The following is a 25,004-nucleotide window of genomic DNA, read 5'->3' as shown; positions in this document are numbered from 1 at the left end:
AAACTTAAACATACCGTTTGTCACTGTAACTACCCTCTCCCAAAAGGAACCTCATGAAGGTCCCTTTACATTGTCTTACAATTTTGTATTGAAGATACTATAGTTGTTATGGGAGGATCAGAAAGAATGTCTGACTGTAAGAGGGCTAGAGTATGTAATTGTCATTTGCTTAAAAGGCATTGTTTCAAAGTGCTTCCTTTTTAGGCAATCAGTAATCTTGCATGTAGCCATAAATATAAAGTGCCGTTAATATCAATATTCGTTCCTCAATAGGTGGAACATTCATTTTACAGATTGTCCACGGAAGATTCTTCTAAATCGTTAGTTGTGGAAATCTTCAGCTCCCTCAGAATAGGGAGGGAAGCATAATGAGTCCTGTGTGCGCGTTTCTAAGCCTCGGCAGCCATCAGCATTCTATGGCGCATTCTCCCTGAAGTCCTGCTCAGTGTTAGACCTCTGTCCACTAAAAAGTGTGTTCTGCAAACAAACAACGCACACCAAAAGAATCATACTGTGTATTTTGATCAAAATGATTGAAAATATACTAATACTAGAGGCCAAGTGCACAAAATTTGTGCATGAGTAGGGTTCTTAGGCCTGGCCAGTGATCAGGGCTGATTGGGGCCTTCTGGCTGCCAGCCGGGGCCTTCCTATGTTCCGCGCTGTCCTCTGGTGGTCAGTGCACATCATAACGAGCGATTGAACTCCCCGTCTCCAGGTTGAACTCCCGAGGGGACACTTTGCATATTAGCCTTTTGTATATATAGACAGATCATTGAGCATGTACTTTGGGGAGTAAATTAGTAAAAATGTATTGCAACATTGAATGTTTTGAAAATTATGCCTTCACCCATTACTGTCAGTTCAGTTTTTTTGTGCAGTCATGTAAGCATGGCCAAGTTTCCCATAAGGGACATGGGAAAGTTTGAAAGCCAGGCTCAGCATGTTTCCCCCTTGGCTTCCTAGGATCGAGCAATACTACGAAGCCATCTTGGCTCTATGGAACCAACTCTACATCAACATGAAGAGCCTGGTGTCCTGGCACTACTGCATGATTGACATCGAGAAAATCAGGGCCATGACTATTGCCAAGGTATGTCCCCAGGACAACCCCAGGCTGCCTGGAAGAGGCACCAAGCTGTTCCCCACAGTGTGTGTGTTTCTGCTAGTCACACCTTTTAGTGGTGCAGTTAATGCTGTTATATCTCATTGAGAGAATCAGCTTAGCCTGCCTTAGAGGTAGCCTGTCCAATGTAGAATGGGAGGGATTCACATGTGGCTGGTTAGAGACTAATTAAAGTTACCTGACAGGCCAGTAGTACCTGTGGAAAAGGTCCTGTAATATTCTGGATCCTATTCTCTTTAGATGTAATGGAAAGTTAGGTCATAAATTATTGACTGGGTATCATAGAAGTAAAAGGTGGAATGAATTATTAGCAGAACATCAAAGCATTAGTTACATGAGATCGGTGGTTTTCAAATTGGGGTCTAAGAATTCCAGTGAGGGGGTCCTCTCTCAATGAGGAGAGGGGCTGGAAACGGGCCATTTTGGGGTCCCCTGAACCTTTTCTCTTTTTAGTCAAAACAGCTTTGCTGTGCTCTGCTTTACATTTGGGGCTTCTGAATAGTATTTCCTTTGAAGAATATAATTCTGTAGGAAAAAAGAAATTGACAGCCCATTGCTATGTTTCTTAGGAGCAATCTGTACTGCCTCAAAGACCTTTTGTATCTCAATGGGCCTATGATGAGCATTGCCCCAAGCCCCCTTTAGCACAGGCCCTTTTTCAGTAGGCTTTCTCTTGGCCGGGCTATGGGGCAACCATAAATCACTTTGCTTGGCTTCCTTCCAGCTGAAAACGATGCGGCAGGAAGATTACATGAAGACAATATCTGACCTTGAGTTACATTACCAAGAGTTCATCAGAAACAGCCAAGGCTCTGAGATGTTTGGGGATGATGACAAACGGAAGATGCAGTCGCAGTTCACAGATGCCCAGAAGCACTACCAGACGCTGGTCATCCAGCTCCCTGGCCACCCCCAGCACCAGACAGGTTTGTTTGGAGCATCTTTCTCTTTGTAGTAACGATCCATGCAGATTTAAAAAGAAAGTAGTTGGCATAAAACTAGTTTCAGAATCATTTCTTTGGAAAATAATATATCAAAATTCATTTATACTCTAAATTTTCAGAATCAAATCAAAGGAAGTAGCTATATTTGTATGCAGTATCGATTTTTTATTTTTGAGGCCTACCACCCTTCTAACTAGGAATTCTCTGATTTTTGTGGTCCTAACATATTTTTACAGTAACCACAACTGAAATCACTCATGTTGGTTCCTGCCAAGATGTCAACCATAATAAAGTAATTGAAGCCAACAGAGAAAATGACAAGCAGGAAACCTGGATGCTGATAGAGCTCCAGAAGATTCGCAGGCAGATGGAGCTCTGCGAGGGCAGGATGGCTCTTAAAAATATCCTTCTGGCAGACCAAGGGTCTTCTCACCACATCACAGTGAAGATAAATGAGCTAAAGGTATTTTGATATTTTGTCTGATTTTTGGTATATTTATATTTATATGCAAACTATTTTTAAAAACTCCCGGTTTTAATATGTATAGGCAAGAATCATTCATTTTCGAGAAAACGGGTTTCTGGCATGATTTCTTTTTTTCTTTCCCATGCTTCCAGATTTGTAGATGTTTACCAGGCTGGGGATTAGCCACCTTTGCTGTTAGGTTGTGGGTTGCTGAATCAAGCTACAGTGTTTTCCCTTTGTGCCATGTAGTACTTTGTTCGTTTCAAACGTTTCACAAACATTAATTTGGCTTCTGCCTACAACAGCCTATGATATGGGCTAGGCAGGTGGAATTATCTTTTTTTTTTTTTTAATGTTTTTATTGATTTCAGTGAGGAAGGGAGAGGGAGATAGAAACATCAATGATGAGAGAGAATCATTGATCGGCCACCTCCTGCACGCCCCCCACTGGGGATCGAACCCACAACCTGGGCATGTGCCCTGACAGGGAATTGAACCATGACCTCCTGGTTCACAGGTCAACGCTCAACCGCTAAGCCATGCTGTCCGGGCAGGTGGAATTATCTTTATTTGTAGACAGGAAACTGGCGCTGAGAGATTTGGTTGGTGGAGTAAAAGCTCAAAGCCACTGGTGGAGCTGGGACCACATCCCAGGTGTTTCAGCTTGTAGCTCAGCCTTCTCTGCCCAGCCACACCTGGGCACTGTGTTGGCATGTCCTAGGTGTAAATTGTAAGTAAGGGGTCACGTTGCACAGTGTTTGTAAGGCCACCCTGAAGAAGGAAGGGAAAGGTCAAGTCAGTCCCTTTCTTGAATCCTTTACATTTAGTGAACTTTTAAAGGACAAACACAATCACAGGAATCACACAATTAAATCAAGAAAGTGTTCCTTCTTTTTTGACAGAGTGTGCAGAATGATTCCCAAGCAATTGCTGAAGTCCTCAACCAGCTTAAAGATATGCTAGCTAACTTCAGAGGTTCGGAAAAATATTGCTATTTACAGAATGAGGTATTTGGGCTGTTTCAGAAACTGGAAAACATCAATGGCGTTACAGATGGCTACTTAAATAGGTAATCACAACTAATGCTTTATCTCAGACATTTTGCTTTGCTCAAGCTTCATTTTATCACACTTATTTGCTTTATAAGCTTGGCTTGCTAAATCCTTTGCCTCTCAGTTTCTGTTGTCACTAGAGGCTTAGTTAACATTCTGTGCTTTTGAGAGAGACTCCTCTAGCCAAGGGTGTCAATTTCACTGCACTGAGATCTAACTTATCTTACAACTCAGATATGCTCTAAGGGCTAGAGCAGGGGTCCTCAAACTTTTTAAACAGGGGGCCAGTTCACTGTCCCTCAGACCGTTGGAGGGCCGGACTATAGTTTAAAAAAAAACTATGAACAAATTCCTATGCACAATGCACATATCTTATTTTGAAGTAAAAAACCAAAACGGGAACAAATACAATATTTGTATTTGCATGTGGCCCGCGGACCGAAGTTTGAGGACCCCTGGGCTAGAGCTTAGAATTCCCCAGTTAATACAGAATGGTGGTCTGAAGCATGATGGGGGAGCGGGAGGGGTATATTGCTCCTGCAGCTTATAAACTAGGCAAAAAATTTATCTGCTCTACTGTTGTCCTCTTTCATTAATAGTAGCAGGAGCCAGAGGTTCAAAGTTTAATGAAATCATGGGCAAAGCTGTTTGCCTCTTTTGGTCTTTACAGCTTATGCGCAGTGCGAGCACTGCTCCAGGCCATCCTCCAAACAGAAGACATGTTAAAGGTTTACGAAGCCAGACTCACCGAAGAGGAAACTGTCTACCTGGATCTGGACAAAGTGGAAGCTTACCGCTGTGGACTGAAGGTAATGTGAAGGGACGCCACCGGGGCCCAGGAATGGGAAGTAATAAGGGACTCAGTTCCAGTGATAAAGCTTCACCAAGTTTTCATGGATTTGAGGACCAAATTTTGTTGGCCACACATGTTGATATTAATTGTTATCTCTAATACACTGCTTTTCAGAGTGCATTAGTAGGAACTATGTGGGAAAGTAATTTGTGGTGAGATTAGTCTGTGGAATGCCTAGCTAAATGTAGTTAAACTGGTTTCTATACTCTGAGATTTCTCAGAGCCATTAATACATTAATACATGTTATAATTATTCAGGCAAAGGATCGAGTGTAATATTTAGCATTTCTCAAACTAATTTACACATTTAATCATTTTTTAATGGGGTAGCACAAGGAACTAAATCACTGGCACATTTATTGGGAAATGAAATCAGTAAATATATTTTCCTGAATTGATCATCACTTAAAAATATGAATATTTTATAGAGTTTTATAAAAAAAATTTTATTTGGTGATTTGCAGTGAGACATGAAGTAGATGAGATGAATTTATACTCTTTTTTCTCTGATGACAGAAAATTAAAAATGACTTGAACTTGAAGAAGTCATTGTTGGCCACCATGAAGACAGAACTGCAGAAAGCCCAGCAGATCCACTCCCAGACTTCACAGCAGTATCCACTTTATGACCTGGATCTGGGCAAGTTCAGTGAAAAAGTCACACAGCTGACAGATCGCTGGCAAAGAATAGATAAACAGATAGACTACAGGTATGCTGGCCTCCTTCTGCACTTTCTTCCCAATTGTTTGTTCCTGAGATAATGGCACTTGAAATAATCACTATAAAAATAATGGTTTTGTTTTGTATGTAAGTTAGTCAATACAGGTGTTCTGTTTATGATCGGCCTGTAGATAGCTTTGTTAGAAACAGAAGGACAGTACATCCCAATAGCCAAGATTGAACCAGCCCAAGCCAGGTGCCATCCAGGTTCTTGGGGAAATAGTAGAAGACATTGATCAAGCTCTTTTGTGCCCCATAAACAAACCCTTGTTATGATTATTGGAGAAAGCAGATATGTTCTTACTAAAAGTTTATGAAAATTAAATCTTAACCAAAGAAATGCTTTATTGCACACGAGGTTTTAAAAAAAACTCCTGAATCTTGCTTGTAATTCATTTTGTTAGCAGTGCTTTTTATTTATTTTTTTGATCATCACTGAGGATATGTTTTTATTGATGAGAGAGAGAGAGAAAGAGAGAGAGAGACATTGATGTGAGAGAGAACCCTTGATTGGTTGCCTCCTGTACACACCTTGACCAGGGCTCGAACTTGCAGCCTGGGTATGTGTCCTGACTGGGAATCGAATCTGCAACCTTTTGGTGTATGGGATGACGCTCCAACCAACTAAGTCACCTGGCCAGGGCTACCAGTGCTTTTAAAAAACATCTTTATTGTTAGGTAGTTCACATGCCATATAGATCATTCATTTAATGTGTACAATTCAGTGGTTTTTAGTATATTCAGAATTGTGTAACCATCACTACAATCTAAGTTAGAACATTTTTGTCATCCTCACAAAGAAACCCTCTACCCACCAGCCATCACTACCACCCAACTTTCTGTCTATATAGGTTTGCCTGTTCTGGACATTTCATATCAATGGAATCAAACAATATATGGTCATTTGCAGTTGGCTTTTCTCACTTAGAGTGTTTTCAAGGTTCACACATGGTGTAGCATATGTTAGTACTGCATTTCTTTTATGGCTGAGTAATATTTTATGTATGGATATATTACATTTTTTTTATACTTTCATCCATTGATGGATATTTTGGTTGTTTCCAGTTTTTTACTATTGTGAAAAATGCTGCTATGAACATTCATGTGTAAAGTTTGTGTGGATGTATGTTTTCATTTCTCTTGGGTAAATATGAAGTGGAATGGCTTGGTCATATAGGAGCTCTCTATAAAATACTTTGAGGAACAACTGCAGTGCTTTAATGATTTCAATAATTTTATCTGTGCTTTCTCTAGATTATGGGACCTAGAGAAACAAATCAAGCAACTGAGGAATTATCGTGATAACTACCAGGCTTTCTGCAAGTGGCTCTATGATGCCAAACGCCGCCAGGATTCCTTAGAATCCATGAAGTTTGGGGATTCCAACACTGTCATGCGATTTTTAAATGAGCAGAAGGTAAAAGTCAACTTGTCATTCCATAGCCGTTTTGAAATTACTTGGGTGTAGGCTGTATTTTCCTCTGGTTTTCATAGCAGTGCCTGGGTTTGAAATGATTAATATTACTAGCCTATTTTGTGAATGCTTAAAAGGCTGCCCAGAGGAAAACAATTGAGATATTTACAAAGAGATGCAGTTATGACTATAGAAATAATGTAATATTATACTAAAGTATTTTTATAAATTGAGTTAAAAGGACCAGAAAAGAATTCTGACTGGAAAGTAACCTTTTGAGTAGATAAGAAGTTGAAGAGCTTTGTTCTATTTTCTGAATAGAACATATGCTCATCTCTTAAGGTTTAACTGTGAGAATAGGAGGCCAGTACATGTAGTAATAAACTGAGAGAGAAAAAACAAGGAACAGAGGTTAAAAAGTGAAATAACATTTCTTTTTAAATATATATACACTTTAACATTTGTAAATAATATTTTATTTTCTTATATAGAACTTGCATAATGAAATTTCTGGCAAACGAGACAAATCAGAAGAAGTACAAAAAATTGCTGAACTTTGTGCAAATTCAATTAAGGTATGCTGCTTTTACAAAGAATGTTGGTATTTCATCAAGAATATTATTAACTGCATTATTTTCTGATTCAGTTTCAAGATTATAAACTTCTTGAGGATAGCAATTATGGATCTTATATGTTCTTTCCTAAACAAACCATAAGAATTTGTTATCCATTAATATGAATTCATTACACATTGACAATACCTGTGGGGCTGGGCTGGTCCTCATTCTCTAGACTGATGGCATGTACAAAATTCTCCAGTTAGCATATAAAGATGTAATGCTTGGTTTAATAGTATAATATTAGCTGCGTGGGCACTAGCTACATATGATAGCCTTTGGTGTTGGTCATTAGCAATACAGTTTGATATTTTGAAATGTGGAGTGGTAGCTGTCAGTGACTATAAGTTCACGAAGTATGTATTTCTTAAACTCTATTATTCTGCAGGATTATGAACTCCAGCTGGCATCATACACCTCAGGACTGGAAACACTACTGAACATACCTATTAAGAGAACCATGGTTCAGTCTCCTTCTGGGGTGATTCTGCAAGAGGTATGTATGTCATTACATATCTCTTAGGGCCTGCCCTTCCTTCTGCCTCCTCCCTTGTCTTCTTCCTGTCTTCCCTGCAGTCCTAAATTCATCTTTTGTTATAGGGTATCCACTCAAAAAGGTTGAATAGAAGGTTATGTTCCTTCTAGTGTGAGTGATCAGTATGTGATGCATTTTAGGAAATGATCAGTAGAAGTCTGAATCTGTTGTCTATTTATTAGAATTTTTGCAGAAATTAGGCTTAAATTCTGAATTTAATGAGGGAGACTTTAAAAAGTGGAAAATATCTTGTAGATTTTTAAAAGACAACTTTTCCCTAAAAAATTGTCAGAGAACTTCACCTGTCAGATGGTTTACGGCAAGGGTGGGAAATGTCTGGCCTAAGGGCCATATAAAGCCCTTGACACCATTTGGTCTGGCCCTGCCAAGGCATTAGGGGTGAGTTATTAAATGTTTGACCAAATATAGCAAGCTAATTTTTAAGTTGATAATTTCGTATGGCCCATGAATGATGTTATAACTATCTAAATGGCTCTTGGCAGAAAAAAGGTTCCCCATCCCTGGTTTAGGGAAAACACCCTGTAGAGCTAAGGATGGAATACAGTGTTTTTAGCCCTTTTTATGTTGATGTACTCCTAGAATTTGGCATTAGCATGCATGAAAGAAGGGAATTCACTCTTTGAATTAAAATTTTGCTATTTCATTGTTTTATAAAACAAAATCGGTCAACATGCATAGGGCTATTTTGGAATGTAATAATCTTTTTTATCTTCTTTCACTCTGTTTCTCCAAGGCTGCAGACATGCATTCTCGGTACATAGAACTAATTACAAGATCTGGAGACTATTTCAGATTCTTAAGTGAGATGCTGAAGAGTTTGGAAGACCTGAAGGTAATTTTTATTTATTTTATTTCCTTGAAGCATCAAAAAGTTAGAGTAGAACCTTATTAATACTGTCTCATTATAACATGGATTTGGGCATACTTACTGGTAAAACTGTTTTTCTACATAATTAGTATAATATAGTTTGCTCATGAGCCTGGGGTTAGTCCCATGCTCTAGTACACTGCTCAAAATGCTTTAGGTAATATTTACAAAACTATAGCTATTTTACCTTTCCCCAAACCAGTAATTTCATTTATAGTTTGGTCAAGGAATTTACTTTATTTCTTTGTATTAAATCAAGACTAAGAACGTACTGGATGATAGCTGCATTTGAATATTTCATGTTGAGTGATTGTTTAATTTACTCCTCATTTCTAATACTTGAATTGAGTTTATATGGAAACTTACTGTATTCCTTGAAATAAAGCAAACATAATTTATGAAATCATAAGCTTTTGCTTTTGGAAGAAAGCACCTCATTTATAGATGAGGAAGCTGAATCTCAAAGGTACATCATTTGCTAAGATCATACAAGCAGTTGAAAAATTATGAGGAAAATACAGATTTCTTGAATTTTTGTCAAGTAGTTTTTGTCTTATATCCCTCTCTATGTGTGTGCTTGTATGTGTGGTATGTGTGTGCTTGTATGTGTATCAGTATGTGTGCATGTATGCAGGTGTGTGAAGAGAAATGAAAATGTACACTGGTCTGGGAGGGGGCAAGTACTGTTTCCTTCTTGTGATATGACGTGTTTTTGTTTCAACATGTTTCTGATTTTACTTTTGTAGCTGAAAAATACGAAGATTGAAGTTTTAGAAGAGGAGCTTAGACTGGCCCGAGATGCTAACTCTGAAAACTGCAATAAGAACAAATTCCTGGATCAGAACCTGCAGAAATATCAGACAGAGTGTTCCCAGTTCAAAGCAAAGCTTGTGAGCCTGGAGGAACTAAAGAGACAAGCTGAGCTGGATGGAAAGGCAGCTAAGCAAAATCTAGACAAGTGCTATGGCCAAATAAAAGAACTCAATGAGAAGATCACCAGACTGACTTATGAGATTGAAGATGAAAAGAGAAGAAGAAAGGCTGTGGAAGACAGATTTGACCAACAGAAGAGTGACTATGACCAACTGCAGAAAGCCAGGCAATGTGAAAAGGAGAGCCTTGGTTGGCAAAAAATAGAGTCTGAAAAAGCCATCAAAGACAAGGAGTTCGAGATAGAAAGGTTGAGGATTCTTCTGCAGGAGGAGAGTGCCCGGAAGAGAGAATATGAAAGTGAGCTGGCAAAGGTAAGAAACCACTATAATGAGGAGATGAGTAATTTAAGGAACAAGTTTGAAACAGAGATTAACATTACGAAGACCACCATCCAGGAGATAAGCATGCAAAAGGAGGATGATTCCAAAAACCTTAGAAACCAGCTTGACAGACTCACAAGGGAAAATCGAGATCTGAAGGATGAGATCGTCAGGCTGAATGACAGCATCCTGCAGACCACTGAGCAGCGAAGGCGGGCTGAGGAAGATGCCCTTCAACAAAAAGCCTGTGGCTCCGAGACGATGCAAAAGAAGCAGCAGCTGGAGATAGAGCTTAAGCAGGTCATCCAGCAGCGCTCAGAGGACAATGCAAGACACAAGCAGTCCCTGGAGGAGGCTGCAAAAACCATTCAGGACAAAAACAAGGAGATTGAAAGACTCAAAGTTGATTTTCAGGATGAGGCGAAGCGCCGCTGGGAATATGAAAATGAACTGGCTAAGGTAAGAAACAATTACGACGAGGAAATCATTAGCTTAAAAAACCAGTTTGAGACCGAGATCAACATCACCAAGACGACCATCCACCAGCTCACCATGAAGAGGGAAGAGGACACCAGTGGCTACCGGGCCCAGATAGATAACCTCACCAGAGAAAACAGGAGCCTCTCTGAAGAAGTAAAGAGGCTGAAGAACACTTTAGCCCAGACCACAGAGAATCTCAGGAGGGTTGAAGAAAACGTCCAGCAGCAAAAGGCCACGGGCTCGGAGGTGTCTCAGAGAAAGCAGCAGCTGGAGATTGAGCTGAGACAGGTCACTCAGATGCGAACAGAAGAGAGCCTGAGATACAAGCAGTCTCTTGATGATGCGGCCAAGACCATCCAGGACAAAAACAAAGAGATAGAGAGATTAAAACAACTTATAGAAACAGAGACCAATGAACGACAATTCCTGAAAGATGAAAATGCTAAATTACAAAGGACCCAGTTTGACCTGCAGAAAGCAAATGACAGTGCAACAGAGACGATAAGCAAATTGAAGGTTCACGAGAAAGAACTAACACGCCTGAGAATCGACTATGAAAGGATTTCCCAGGAGAGGACCGTGAAGGACCAGGACATCACAAGATTCCAGAATTCTCTGAAAGACTTGCAGTTGCAGAAACAGAAAGTGGAGGAGGAGCTGATGCGGCTGAAGAGGACGGCCTCAGAAGACTCCTGCAAGAGGAAGCAGCTCGAGGAGGAACTAGACGGCATGAGGAGGTCTTTGAAGGAGCAAGCGATAAAAATCACCAGCCTGACCCAGCAGCTGGAGCAGGTGTCCATCATTAAGAAAAGGAGCGAGGATGACCTCCGGCAGCAGAGGGATGTGCTGGACGGCCACGTGAGGGACAAGCAGAGGACCCAGGAAGAGCTGAGGAGGCTGGCCTCGGAGGTAGAGGCCCTGAGGCGCCAGCTGCTCCAGGAACAAGAAAATGTCAAACAGGCTCACGTAAGGAACGAGCATTTCCAGAAGGCGATAGAAGATAAAAGCAGAAGCTTAAATGAAAGCAAAATAGAAATCGAGAGGCTGCAGTCTCTCACAGAGAACTTGACCAAGGAGCACTTGATGTTGGAGGAAGAACTACGGAACCTGAAGCTGGAATATGATGAGCTCAGGAGGGGCCGAAGTGAAGCCGATAGTGATAAAAACGCAACCATCTCTGAACTAAGAAGCCAACTGCAGATCAGCAACAACCGAACCCTGGAACTGCAGGGGCTGATTAATGATTTACAGAGAGAGAGGGAAAATTTGAGACAGGAAATTGAGAAATTCCAAAAGCAGGCTTTAGAGGTATTCACAGCTCCACTGTCTCTCAAATAATTCACTTCATTGTCATCTTACCTGAACTGTGCTCTTGTTACTGAGATGGATGCTTGTAGAAAGTCTACTTTTTCTTTTTATTACTGTACTATCTGTCATCATCCAGGCAACTGCTTTAAAGTAGCTTCAGTGCTTTTTGCACTTCCACTCTGTCACTCTGTCAATGCCAATTTGTGTGTAACCTGTGTTTGGCTCTGCTTTTAGAACTTTAGCATAGGTATAACATCTGAGATCAATTCCTCTGAGTGTCTCACTCTATTTTATAGAAGATAGCTCTTACTTAGTGAGCTATGACCTATATTTTTAATTTAAAATTTCCTAAATAAAAGCCATGTCATAGGCGTTTTCTATGCAATTTTAAAATCACCTTTTCTCTCTTGCTTGCATGCTTTTTCTGCATGCATTATTCTACTCTCTAGATCATGGCCTCACTTGTTTGGCTTTTATTTTTTTAACCCCTAAATTTAAAAACAACTTCTTTAGCTTCTAATACATTTGACTTCTATAGACAATATTTGTGTGGGGCTGGGTGTGGGTTATGTGTATATTTGCAAAGATTTTTATTGCTTTTTAAAACATGTTAGTACAACTGTAACAGGTGAGGTGTAGGTATAGCAGGTGTAATTAATTACCTGGAACACAACTGCTATATTTTCTTGAAACTTAATTGCTGTTAAGAACAAGACAGGTCTACAACTTCTAGTTCCTTTTATGGGGGGGAAAAAAAGTAAGTATGAAGCCATTTTGCAAAGTGGCAACATAAATCTACAGAATTTTTTCATGAATTTATAAGATAACAAAATAACAGTATACCCAGGGAAACAAAGAAAAGAAAATAAGCACTTTTTTTTTTTAAGATAATGTAGGAAAAGAGTTTAAATTATGGTAGTCATATGATATGATTCAAACATGTTTTTCCCATTTCTTTCTTTTTAAATTACAGGCATCTAATAGGATTCATGAATCAAAGAGTCAGTGCACGCAGGTGGTGCAGGAAAGAGAGAGCCTGCTGGTGAAAATCAAGGTTCTGGAGCAAGACAAGATCAGGCTGCAGAGGCTGGAGGATGAGCTGAACCGCGCCAAAGCAACCCTAGAGGCAGAAAGCAGGGTGAAACAGCGCCTTGAGTGTGAGAAACAGCAAATCCAGAATGACCTGAACCAGTGGAAAACTCAATATTCCCGCAAAGAAGAGGCTATTAGAAAGATAGAGTCAGAAAGAGAAAAGAGCGAGAGAGAGAAGAACAGCCTTAGGAGTGAGATCGAAAGACTCCAGGCTGAGATCAAGAGGATTGAAGAGAGGTGCAGGCGAAAGCTGGAGGATTCTACCAGGGACACACAGTCCCAGTGGGAAACAGAACGTTGCCGACTTCAGAGGGAAATCGATAAACTCAAACAGCGCCCTTATGGATCCCATCGGGAGACCCAGACGGAGTATGAATGGACTGTTGACTCCTCCAAGCTGGTGTTTGATGGACTGAGGAAGAAGGTGACGGCGATGCAGCTCTACGAGTGCCAGCTGATTGACAAAACAACCTTGGACAAACTACTGAAGGGGAAAAAGTCAGTGGAAGAAGTTGCTTCTGAAATCCAGCCTTTCCTTCGGGGCGCAGGAGCTATCGCTGGAGCTTCTGTTTCCCCTAAGGAAAAGTACTCTTTGGTAGAGGCCAAGAGAAAGAATCTAATCACCCCAGAATCCACAGTCATGCTTCTGGAGGCCCAGGCAGCTACAGGTGGTATAATTGATCCCCATAGGAATGAGAAGCTGACGGTTGACAATGCAATAGCTCGGGACCTCATTGATTTCGACGACCGACAACAGATATATACGGCAGAAAAAGCTATCACTGGTTTTGATGACCCATTTTCAGGCAAGACAGTATCCCTTTCAGAAGCCATCAAGAAAAATCTGATTGATAGAGAAACCGGAATGCGCCTTCTGGAAGCCCAGATCGCTTCAGGGGGTGTAGTGGACCCTGTGAACAGTGTCTTTTTGCCAAAAGATGTAGCCTTGGCCCGTGGGCTGATTGACAGAGATTTGTATAGGTCCCTGAATGATCCCCGAGATAGTCAGAAAAACTTTGTGGATCCAGTCACCCAAAAGAAGGTCAGTTACATGCAGCTGAGGGAACGGTGCAGAATTGAACCTCACACTGGTCTGCTTTTGCTGACGGTACAGAAGAGAAGTATGTCCTTCCCAGGAATCAGACAGCCTGTGACCGTTTCTGAGCTAGTGGATTCTGGCATATTGGGACTATCCACTGTAAATGAACTGGAATCAGGTCGAATTTCCTATGATGAAGTTGGTGAGAGAATTAAGGACTTCCTTCAGGGTTCAAGCTGCATAGCAGGCATTTACAATGAGACCACAAAACAGAAGCTTGGCATTTATGAGGCCATGAAGATTGGCTTGGTCCGACCTGGTACTGCCCTGGAGTTGCTGGAAGCCCAAGCAGCTACTGGCTTTATAGTGGATCCTGTTAGCAACTTGAGGTTAACAGTGGAGGAAGCCTATAAAAGAGGTCTGGTGGGTATTGAGTTCAAAGAGAAGCTCCTGTCTGCAGAACGGGCTGTCACTGGGTATAATGACCCTGAAACGGGAAACATTATCTCTCTGTTCCAAGCGATGAACAAGGAACTCATTGAGAAGGGCCACGGCATTCGATTGTTAGAAGCACAGATTGCAACCGGTGGGATCATCGACCCGAAGGAGAGCCATCGGTTACCAGTTGACATGGCCTACAAGAGGGGCTACTTTAATGAGGAGCTCAGCGAGATTCTCTCAGATCCAACTGATGACACAAAAGGGTTTTTTGACCCAAACACTGAGGAAAATCTTACCTATCTACAGCTAAAAGAAAGATGCATCAAGGATGAGGAAACAGGGCTCTGTCTACTGCCTCTGAAAGAAAAGAGGAAGCAGGTGCAGACATCGCAGAAGAATACCCTGAGGAAGCGCAGAGTGGTCATCGTGGACCCAGAAACCAACAAGGAGATGTCTGTTCAGGAGGCTTACAAGAAGGGCCTTATCGATTATGAAACTTTTAAGGAGCTATGTGAGCAGGAGTGTGAGTGGGAAGAAATAACCATCACTGGGTCTGACGGCTCCACCAGGGTGGTCCTGGTAGATAGAAAGACAGGCAGTCAGTATGATATTCAAGATGCTATTGACAAGGGCCTTGTTGACAGGAAGTTCTTTGAACAGTACCGATCCGGCAGCCTCAGCCTCACCCAATTTGCTGATATGATCTCCTTGAAAAATGGTGTTGGCAACAGCAGTGGCATGGGTGGTAGTGTCAGTGATGAAGTTTTTAGCAGCGCCCGACATGAGTCAGTAAGTAAGATTTCCACCATATCCAGTGTCAGGAATTTGACTATCAAGAGCAGCTCTCTGTCTGACCCCCTGGAGGAATCAAGCCCCATTGCCGCCATCTTTGACATAGAGAACCTGGAGAAGATCTCCATTGCAGAAGGCATAGAGCGGGGCATTGTGGATAGCATCACTGGTCAGAGGCTTCTGGAGGCTCAGGCCTGCACAGGCGGCATTATCCATCCAACCTCCGGTCAGAAGCTGTCACTGCAGGATGCGATCTCCCAGGGCCTGGTGGATCAAGAGATGGCTACCAGGCTGAAGCCTGCTCAGAAAGCCTTCATTGGCTTTGAAGGTGTGAAGGGAAAGAAGATGTCGGCAGCAGAGGCAGTGAAAGAAAAATGGCTTCCGTATGAGGCTGGCCAGCGCTTCATGGAGTTCCAGTACCTCACAGGAGGCCTAGTTGACCCCGAAGTGCATGGGAGGATAAGCGTTGAGGAAGCCATCAGAAAGGGGTTTATCGACGGCCGAGCAGCTCAGAGGCTGCAAGATATCAGCAGCTATGCCAAAATCCTGACCTGCCCCAAAACCAAATTGAAAATATCCTATAAGGATGCCATGAATCGCTCCATGGTGGAAGATGTCACTGGCCTGCGCCTTCTGGAGGCCGCCTCTGTTTCATCCAAGGGCTTGCCTAGCCCTTATAACATGTCTTCTGCTCCAGGCTCCCGCTCCGGCTCCCGCTCTGGATCTCGCTCGGGCTCCCGCTCTGGTTCCCGCAGTGGGTCCAGGAGAGGAAGCTTTGATGCCACAGGGAATTCTTCCTACACTTACTCCTCCTACTCCTTTAGCAGCAGCTCTATTGGGCACTAATAGTCAGTTAGAAATGGTTGCTATACCTTGACTTCATTTATATGCGTTTTTTCACTTTATTGAATAATAAAGAAAATCTAATGCTTGCAATATAGTGATAGAATTTTCTGTGCTTAAGAAAACATTGCCAGGGTTAAATCAAGTAGTAAAGGCGGTTCTGGCTTTTTATCTTCTTAGCTCACCTTAGCTATTGTAATACACTGAATGCAGTGTATATGAAGTGGTAATCAGTTGTAAGGATAGCACAAATTGAATTTAGAATTTGTTTTTCTTCTGTTTTTAGATTTTTGATCCATTCTTCTTGAATATTTTTTGGCCTATAATACAGATTTCTGTTCTTGGAGATGAAAATTAAATTGATTACTAATATTTTAGTCACCATTTTGTTTCTCATCTAAATATTTCCATTTTCTGTATTAGTACATAGTACCCCTTCCCAAGAAAAATCCACCCAAGAAAACCCACCCCAAACTAAGCATTTTGGAATGAGTCTCCTTTTAGTTTTAGAATGTGGATTGTATGACCCCTATACTCCTATGTATCTGTTTGGTTTGGTATTAATTTGACTGTATGTTCATAATAGCAGCAATCTTTGCTTTTCTTTGGTCAAAGTTTTCTGTTTATTTTGCTTGTCATTTTCAATGTACTTTAAAAAGATGTCTATGAAGTTTGCTCTTCTAGCAATAAACTTTTGGACTTTTGAATTTTTGTGTTTTGATTTAATAGCATGTTTATACATACAAGGGCATTTAGCAACAGCTTTTTGATTATTATAAAATATATCTAAAACCATCTGTTTTCAAAACACATATTAAGAAAGACTACTTATAAACTATTTTCATTCTGAATTCGTGTTAGAATTTCATCTTTGTAGTTAGTTTTTTTTTTCAACATTTCTCAAGTGCCTGCTGTATACCAGGTAGAGTCCTTGGAAATAAGCCTTTGTAGAAGCCAGGCCAGAGGTCAATACCCTGTTCTATTTTATGCTGGACAATGAATACCAAGTAGCATGGGCAAGTTATCATCATAACATTTAAAAAACATGAGGTGACTAAGATTCTCATTTGGATATTTCATTTTGTCCCATAAAAGGATTGTCCTTGAATCTATGAAGATAGTTTCTGAAGAGTTCTTGACTCTCTGTTGAAGGACAAAGAGAAACTTGAAATTCAGACATTTGTCATTAAATTAACATGACTTTAGTGAATATCTATTTAGTGTCTAGTATTCTAGGTACTATGAGGTTCAATAGAATTTAGAAGACCCCTGACTTCAGGCCTTTGCAGCTTGGATGGGGACAGAAGGCACACAACGCAGTCAGTGGGACAACTTGCATATGTCACTAGTATTAATACAATCAAACATTTTATAGTGCAGAGAGGAAATAGGAAAGCAAGTTAAATGCTAATTGATCATACTTAAGATAATACTTAAATTATTGGAGCTTTTGGTACTTAGCGTGAAAACAGCATTCATGTCTTACCTCTTTTCTTGCCCTTGCCCCCTTCCCAATCTAGAAGGGTTTGTAATTAGTTTCATTCACCAAATATTGAGTTCTTCTGTGTGCCACACATTGTGCCAGAAACTGTAGATCCCATGGTAGGAATACATGGTAAAAAAATAGTCCTTGTAATATGAAAGGAAGAAAAAATATATGATAAATGCTATGTTGGGGGAAGTAGAGTTTCCTTATGCTAGAGCTGCAAGGCTGTGTTATCTTGGGCTGCTGTAATTAGATACCTCAGATGGGGTGGCTTAAATTTATTTTCTCATAGTTCTGGAAGGTAAAATTCCAAGATTAAGTTGCAGTCCAGGATTGGTTTTCTGGTGACAACTTTCAGGCTTGTAGACAGTGATGAGTATGGAGGGAGCTTTGGTGTCTCTTTCTAATCTTTTAAGAATACTAGTCCTATCACATTAGAGCCCCACTCAATCATCTCATTTAACCTCCCCCCCTCCCCCCACTTAACCATAATTACCTCTTTTAAAGGCCCTATCTCCAAATATAGTCATATTGGGGGTTAGGGATTAGACAGCATTTGGGGGGGGGGGGGCGGGGAATGACACAATTCAGCCCATTACAGAGGCCTAAACTAGAATAGGGCAGGAGACTGCTCTAGGAAAATGATCATTAAATAGACTAAAGCATCAATATAAAACAATTCCGAAACAGTGTAGCCACTTCGAGCTGCTCTAAAATGAAATAGGACCTCTGTCCTGGGAGAGAGGATATTCTTGACCTGCACTAAGTTTTGATTTGGTTTAGATACACAGTGCACCCACTGAAAAGGGAAATATATAATTTTTCAATAAAAATCATCTCACATTCAAATAGTGTAACATGTTCTAGGCTGCTAGGGTAACTCTAAATGTGAATAAAAAGTAAAGATGCTGTGGGCAGAATGAATAAGCTACTTCTAGAACTCATCCCTTACCCCACATCTGCTTGCAGCTATTGGATTGTTTCTGTGTTTTCTGGTACTGCCTTTTTATACTCATCACCATTTGTCTGTAGGTGAGAAAATTGTGCTATTTGTCTTTGGAAACAGCTGTTCACAAAAATTTCCTTCATGTTTTTTTCCTCATCTGGTGCATACAAGTGCCAAGGGAACCAAAGATTTGGCATCAGGCTTTAATAAAATAAATAATATAAGTAGGAGTATATTCTAGGAGTTAAAACCATCTATGGAAACTGATTCCAGGTCTTGGGTAGGAAATGTAAAAAGTAAACTTGAATTAGTCAATGTAAGGAAGTTCTCAAGGACTCTTAGGAACATGTCAAACAGACACGGACTGGTATAAAGTAGCTCCCACAGGTCAAATTTGAGACAATTTGAGCATCAACAAGAATTATGATGGTAATGGAATAGTAATAATGACTTTAAAAATAATTTATCATTAATAACTCAATAATTTAAAAAAACACCTTGGTTCCACAGTGAAACAAAGTGAAGGTGTGGTTAGAATGCTAGCTGATACATGTAGAAGCCATAATAGCAGTAAAAAACCATCATAAGCCCTGGCTGGTGTGGCCTAGTTTGTTGGTCATAATTCTGTGCACTACAGAAAGGTTGCCCATTGTTTCCGGGTGGGGCACTTGGCCAAGTTTTGGGCTTGATCCCAGGTGGCATGTGTGTGGTAGGCAGCCAATCAATGTCTCAAATGGATGTTTCCTCTCTTTCTCTCTAGAAATCAATTAAAAAATCTTAAAAAAAAGAATCATCATAATTCCTAACATAATGAGATTCAGTGAAGGATTGTGTGAGTTTGTTGGAGAACAGGACATTCATATGGCATAAGGTATCCCACAGATTACCAATTACCAAGAAGAAGTGTACTATTAAAATGGAGAGATACAGCCATCATCTTTACTAAGTGATCAAATTTTGCATTACTAATAGAGAATCTAAAATATGTGTCCTTTATGAGATGTAATAAAGAGGTACACACATCTTGCAAAAATGTGTAAACTGAACCTACTCATAAAGGAAAAAAAATCTGACAAATCCAGAAAGAGGGACATTCTACAGGACAAGTGGCTGAGGCTCCTGACAAAATTCACTGGCTCAGTTTAAAAAGGAGAGTAGCCCTAACTGATTTGGCTCAGTGGATAGAGCGTCGGCCTGTGGACTGAAGGGTCCCAGGTTTGATTCTGGTCAAGAGCATGTACCTTGGTTGGGGGCACATACCCAGTAGGGAGTGTGCAGGAGGCAGCTGATCAATGTTTCTAACTCTCTATCCCTCTCCCTTCCTCTCTGTAAAAATCAATAAAATACATTAAAATAAAAATAAAAAGGAGAGTAGGGGAGACAGACTTTTGTAAAGTAAAAGAGACAATAACCAATTGTAGGTCATGAGTTGGAAGAAGTGAAACGGCTATAAAAGGAACTTGGGGGACAACTGGGGAAATTTGAATATGAACTGTATATTAGACATTTTGGAATGATTCTTTTTCTTAGAGTTGATCATTTACTGTGGTTATGGAAGCAAAATATCCTCTTTTTTTAAAAAATATATTTTATTGATTTTTTACAGAGAGGAAGGGAGAGGGATAGAGAGTTAGAAACATCGATGAGAGAGAAACATCGATCAGCTGCCTCCTGCACACCTCCCACTGGGGATGTGCCCGCAACCAAGGCACATGCCCTTGACCGGAATCGAACCCGGGACCTTTCGGTCCGCAGGCCGACGCTCTATCCACCGAGCCAAACCCGTTAGGGCCAAAATATCCTCATTCTTAAGAGATTCATACAAACTTTTGGGGGTGAAGTAAATGCAACTGACTTTCAAATAATTCAGCAAAAATAGTGCGTGGGGCTGTGTAGACAGAGTGGGAGAAAGCAAACGTGGCCACATGTTACAGTTAAGGAGCGGGAGGACAGCTGTGCGAATGCGCACTGCATTATTCTTCAAACTGTTCTTTAGATAAAAACGCTTTATTTAAAAAAGTAGATGAGGGTGGTAATGGCGTTCAGGGCAGGCCAGGAGCAAATGCCTCCAGGAGCAGTGACTAAAGCAGCGATATTGGAAACACCTCTCAGAATGACAGCTCCCGCCCTTCTCGGGCCCGTCCCGGTAGGCGGTTCTAGTCACGTGGCGCGGGGACCCCGCCCACAACCCCCAGAAGGCCGCGCGCGCCGCTGGCAGTTCGGCCGCTTCCCCTCGGCGGGCTGGGTGCGGCCATGGAGGGCGAGCCACCCCCGCTGGAGGATCGGCGGCGGCTGCAGGAGGAGCTGAGCGAGTTCGTGGAGAGCTGCTGTCGGACGCTGCAGGAGGTCACGTCGTCCCTGGGCTGGAGCCTGGATCGGCTGGACCCCGGGGAGGCGGCGGCGGCCGAGGTGAGGGTGCGGCCCTTGCGGCCCTGAGCTGCGGTTCTCTGTGGCGGCCGCGTCCACGCAGGGCGGCGGGGGGAAGGGCGTGGGAGCCGCGCCCGGGGCAGAGCGGCGGTGGGCTCCTGGGACGGCTCGGAGCGTCCGGCGCCTCCTGTGCTGCGCACCTCCTGGGACTCGGGTGTAAAGAAATGGTGACAGTGCTCTGGGCGGGCGGGAGCGGCGGGCCTGCTGTCTAGGGAGAAAACCAGCGACGGGGCCTCCGAGCGCTGCCGGGGTGCGGGCGGGGGCTTCGTCCTGCCGCACGGATGCGCGGGGGCACCAGACTCCGAGCCGGGAGAGCTTGGGTCTCGGTTCGCCTTTCTCTGCCCAAACTGTCCACCTCCCGCCGGGAGAGCACCGAGCCTGGAATGACGAAGGGCATCCCCGAGAGAGGGTGGCTAGCAGCCCTGCTGAACATGAGCATTGCTTTGAGAAAATGCAGGCAAGTGTGTTAGCGACCCCTTGTGATTTTCCAAAAGGCGTGGCGGGAGGGAGGGTGTTCTAAGGATGGTGGGTAGGGGCCTGGGTCGGCCATTTCAAAGAACCTATGCACATCTTTTTTAATGAGGGCAGTGGGGGAGGCAGGGGAGCGTTTTGAGTCTGGGCATGTCATAATTAATATCTACCTTTTAATAACCTGTTAATTGCTTCCACTTGTTGAACACTTGCTGTGTACTAGGCCCCGTTTGAATCGCCGTATGCATATAAACTCATGTATAACTTAATCTTCACCGTAGCTTTGTGAGAGAGGCACTGCTATTGTACCCATTTTATAGATGAGGAAACGGAAGCAAAAGAAGGTTAAGTATCTTGAGTAACTTAATACGGTCAGAAAACGGCAGACTTGGGATGCAGACTAGCCATAGTGTGAGGAATGGAATGGACAGCAAGCCTGGAAGCGGAGGGCGGTGTGGGGAGGCCCAGGAGGGCTTGCGGGGGAAGGGGGGGGGATAAAGGGTGAACACATAATACAGTATACAGGTGGTGTACTGTAGAATTGTACACGTGAAACCTATGTAATTTTACTAACCAATGTCACTCCAGTAAATTCAGTAAAAAAGTGAAAAAAAAAAATGACTGGAAGTGGAGCAAGTAGTTAGGTAATGGCTCTTGTAATCCATGATATCCTGAATTGGGGAAGTGGTAAAATGGATGGATTATGTGCAGGGATTTCAGAGTTATTTAGGAGTAAAAAGGATAGATAGGTGATTGATTAGATGTGGATGATGTGGGAGAAGAGGCAGTTATCTGCTTGGGCAAGTAGGACCTTTTTACTGAAATAGGAAAACACAAGACGAACAGATTTGGGATCAGGAAACCATGAATATAATGAATTTATTTTTGGTCATGTTGAAATTTTAGTGTCTTTAGTGTAAAGTGCTCAAGAGAGAAACAAGGTCTAAACTAGCTGTAGATTTTGGGAGTCATCCCTATATAGTGAAAGTTGAAGCCATGAGTTCTTCTAGTAAGTATGTATCAAATGGCAAAGGCCACCGGTGGTTAGACTGACATGAAACACCAGCATTTAAAGGGGGACAGGTAGTGAGTGGTACATACATACAATGGAATATTACTCAGCAATAAAAAGGAAGGAAATCCTGCCACTTGGGACAACATGGATGGACCTTGAAGAAATTGTGCCACGTGAAATAATTTTCACAGAGAAAGATGAATGCCTTCTGATTTTACTTATATGTGGAATCTAAAAAAACCAAAACAAATGAATAAGCCAAACAGAACAGAAACAGACTCAGATATACAGAACTAGCTGATAGTTGCCAAAGAAGTGGAGGTTGGGAGTTGGAAATTAAGTAAAAGAAAATGTATGTGTAGCCCAGGTATGTAAGTTCCCTCTGGGGAAAAAAAGAAAAGAAAGGGGGACAGGTAGAACAAGGAAGACGTCTTTAGAGGAGACCAGGTAGAAGGAACCAGAGAAGCAGAAGGACCATGAAAAGTGTATCAAGATGACAGAAATAGACATTTGGTTTGTGACCTTCTAAGCATTCAAATATGAATAAGGACTATGATATGTGCTTTGGCTATAGTAGTCAGAAGGTTGTTAGTGACCTTCTGATTGATGGGTGAGGTTGTTGAGGCAGTGAATGTGAACAAATCTTTCCGAATTGGGCTTTGATGAGGTGGAGAGGGGGCAAAGGCTATAGGGAAAGGTTTTTAATTTTTAAAATTTATTTATTTTGTATTCTTACCTGAGGATATGTTTATTGGTTTTAGAGAGGAGGAAGGAAAGAGGAAGAGAGGGGGTGAGGGGGGAGGGAGAGAGGGAAGGCAAGGAGAGGGAGGGGGGGGGAGAGAGAGAGAGAGAGAGAGAGAGAGAGAGAGAGAGAGAGAGAATATGAATGAATGAATTGGTTGGGTTGGTTGCCTCCCATACACACCCCAACTTCCAACTGAGGATTGAACCTGCAACCTAGGTATGTGCCCTGATTGGGAATCGAACACCCAACCTTTTGGTGTGTGGAATGACTTGGCTGGGGCTTTTAAAAAGTTTTAATATGCACATACACTCAGACAGGGTGTTGGGAGAGGCCTGCAGAAGAGGACATAACTGGATAGTACCACTTTACAAAGTAGTAAACATTTAATGGTGTAATTATTTAAATCTTTAAATATTATGTACCTTTTTCCTTTGATTCTGTTTGATTTTTATAGGATGAAGTTGTGATATGTCCTTATGATTTCAATCATCACATGCCTAAATCATCTTTAGCAAAGCACATGGTATCATGTAGATTGAGGAAACTGGGCTACACCAAAGAAGAAGAGGTATGCGTGTGTCATATAATTCATGCACTAATAAATTCATAATATATGGAAGTATAGGGTGAGGTTTTCTGACATGAAATAATAGTCATTTGTGGGATAGAATGGTACTAGCCTGATTTCACAAATTATTGCAAGAGATATTTCAGTGATACTAATCTATTGTTGGTTTATGTCAAATCTTAAAATAGTTAATCATCTGATTCTCAAGAACACTGACTTTTTTTGTTTGTCTTTTTACTGTTTAGGATAAAATGTATAATTCTGAATTTTTCTATGAGAATATGAAGATACCTTCAATCACTTTGAGTAAGTATTAGTAGATTATAATTTTTAAAATATCTTACTATATGTATGTATTGATAATTCATTTTTTAATTATCAAAAGAATGGACTTTATGATTAAGGACATTTATACCTTAAGAGAATGTAGGATTGATTAATGTATAGTGAAACTAGTTTTTGTAATCTGAAAGTTAGAGACCAGGCCTGTTATATTAATATTTAGTGAAAATCCTGAAAAGCTTTGTACAGTAGGACAGACACCTTTCTTCTTAGTTATAACAAAAATCTGTCCACTCAACACAGTTTGAAGACAGGACTGAAGATGGAAATGTGTTCTAAGACAGCAGTCGCCAACCTTTCGGACCTCATGGACCACCAGTGGTCCGTGGGCTACCGGTTGGTGACCGCTGTTTTAAGAGGTTGAAATCTTGGGCTCTAAAGTAGAAGGCCCTGATTCAGCTCCTGGTTTTGTCACTAATAGATGTGTAACTTTCAGCAAGGTAATTAATCTGTTTGTTGTCTAAATTTCTTTATAAAATGGGAATGATGGTATTTGCACTTTTTTTAAAATGTATTTTTATTGATTTCAGAGAGGAAGGGAGAGGGAGCGAGAGAAACATCAATGATAAGAGAGAATCATTGATCGGCTGCCTCCTGCATGCCCCCTACTGGGGATCAAGCCTACAACCCAGGCATGTGCCCTTGATCAGAATCGAACCTGGGACCCTTCAGTCTGCAGGCCGACACTCTGTTCACTGAGCCAAAGGAGCTAGGGCAGGGTATTTTCACTTTTATGAAGATTAAATGATACATGTAATATTCTTAGAATAGTGCTTGACACTTAGTGGGATTCAAGAAATGTTACATATTTGTTGCTAAAATTTTTAGCGGTTACTGTTTTGTGCCTGATTATGTTTTCTGAACCACCTGAACTCTGGTTACTTACTAGGATCTAGCTAGATCTGAAAGAATTTCTGCTTTCAGACTACCTAGGCCAGTGGTCCTCAACCTGTGGGTCACAACCCCTTTGGGGATTGAACGACCCTTTCACAAGGGTCGCCTAAGACCATCGGAAAACACACATATAATTACATATTGTTTTTGTGATTAATCACTATGCTTTAATTATGTTTAATTTGTAACAATGAAATTGGGGGTCACCACAACATGAGGAACTGTATTAAAGGGTCGCAGCATTA

General features: G+C 41.5%; 2 protein-coding genes across 9 annotated transcripts in view; both read left to right on the top strand.

Moving 5' to 3' along the window:
* Positions 1-16,572, top strand: part of LOC118676335 (desmoplakin) — a 42,959-nt gene extending 26,387 nt beyond the window's left edge. For 3 of the 4 annotated variants that reach the window (XM_036350089.1, XM_036350088.1, XM_036350090.1), the window contains 12 exons: positions 967-1,093; positions 1,851-2,052; positions 2,307-2,533; positions 3,439-3,605; positions 4,259-4,397; positions 4,958-5,151; positions 6,417-6,579; positions 7,068-7,151; positions 7,582-7,689; positions 8,483-8,581; positions 9,364-11,658; positions 12,632-16,572. In XM_036350089.1, coding sequence (XP_036205982.1) covers positions 967-1,093; positions 1,851-2,052; positions 2,307-2,533; positions 3,439-3,605; positions 4,259-4,397; positions 4,958-5,151; positions 6,417-6,579; positions 7,068-7,151; positions 7,582-7,689; positions 8,483-8,581; positions 9,364-11,658; positions 12,632-15,868 — 7,042 coding nt within the window. In that variant the 3' untranslated portion in view covers positions 15,869-16,572. The remainder of the gene's footprint in view (positions 1-966; positions 1,094-1,850; positions 2,053-2,306; positions 2,534-3,438; positions 3,606-4,258; positions 4,398-4,957; positions 5,152-6,416; positions 6,580-7,067; positions 7,152-7,581; positions 7,690-8,482; positions 8,582-9,363; positions 11,659-12,631) is intronic. The other variant, XM_036350091.1, reaches the window with a different exon arrangement.
* A 3,926-nt stretch (positions 16,573-20,498) lies between these two features.
* SNRNP48 (small nuclear ribonucleoprotein U11/U12 subunit 48) overlaps positions 20,499-25,004 on the top strand; it is a 29,107-nt gene continuing 24,601 nt past the window's right edge. Inside the window, exons 1-3 of one of the 5 annotated variants that reach the window (XM_036349382.1) lie at positions 20,499-20,706; positions 23,410-23,523; positions 23,769-23,829. In XM_036349382.1, the coding sequence (XP_036205275.1) occupies positions 20,551-20,706; positions 23,410-23,523; positions 23,769-23,829 (331 nt within the window). In that variant the 5' untranslated portion in view covers positions 20,499-20,550. Of the gene's footprint in view, positions 20,707-20,740; positions 21,182-23,409; positions 23,524-23,768; positions 23,830-25,004 lie in introns of those variants that run through there. The other 4 variants (XM_036349383.1, XM_036349385.1, XM_036349384.1 and 1 more) reach the window with 4 other exon arrangements.

The sequence above is a fragment of the Myotis myotis genome, unplaced genomic scaffold (genome assembly GCF_014108235.1).
Source record: "Myotis myotis isolate mMyoMyo1 unplaced genomic scaffold, mMyoMyo1.p scaffold_m19_p_2, whole genome shotgun sequence".
In the NCBI taxonomy this organism is placed as follows: Eukaryota; Metazoa; Chordata; class Mammalia; order Chiroptera; family Vespertilionidae; genus Myotis; species Myotis myotis.
This window is presented reverse-complemented; position numbering and strand designations above follow the sequence as displayed.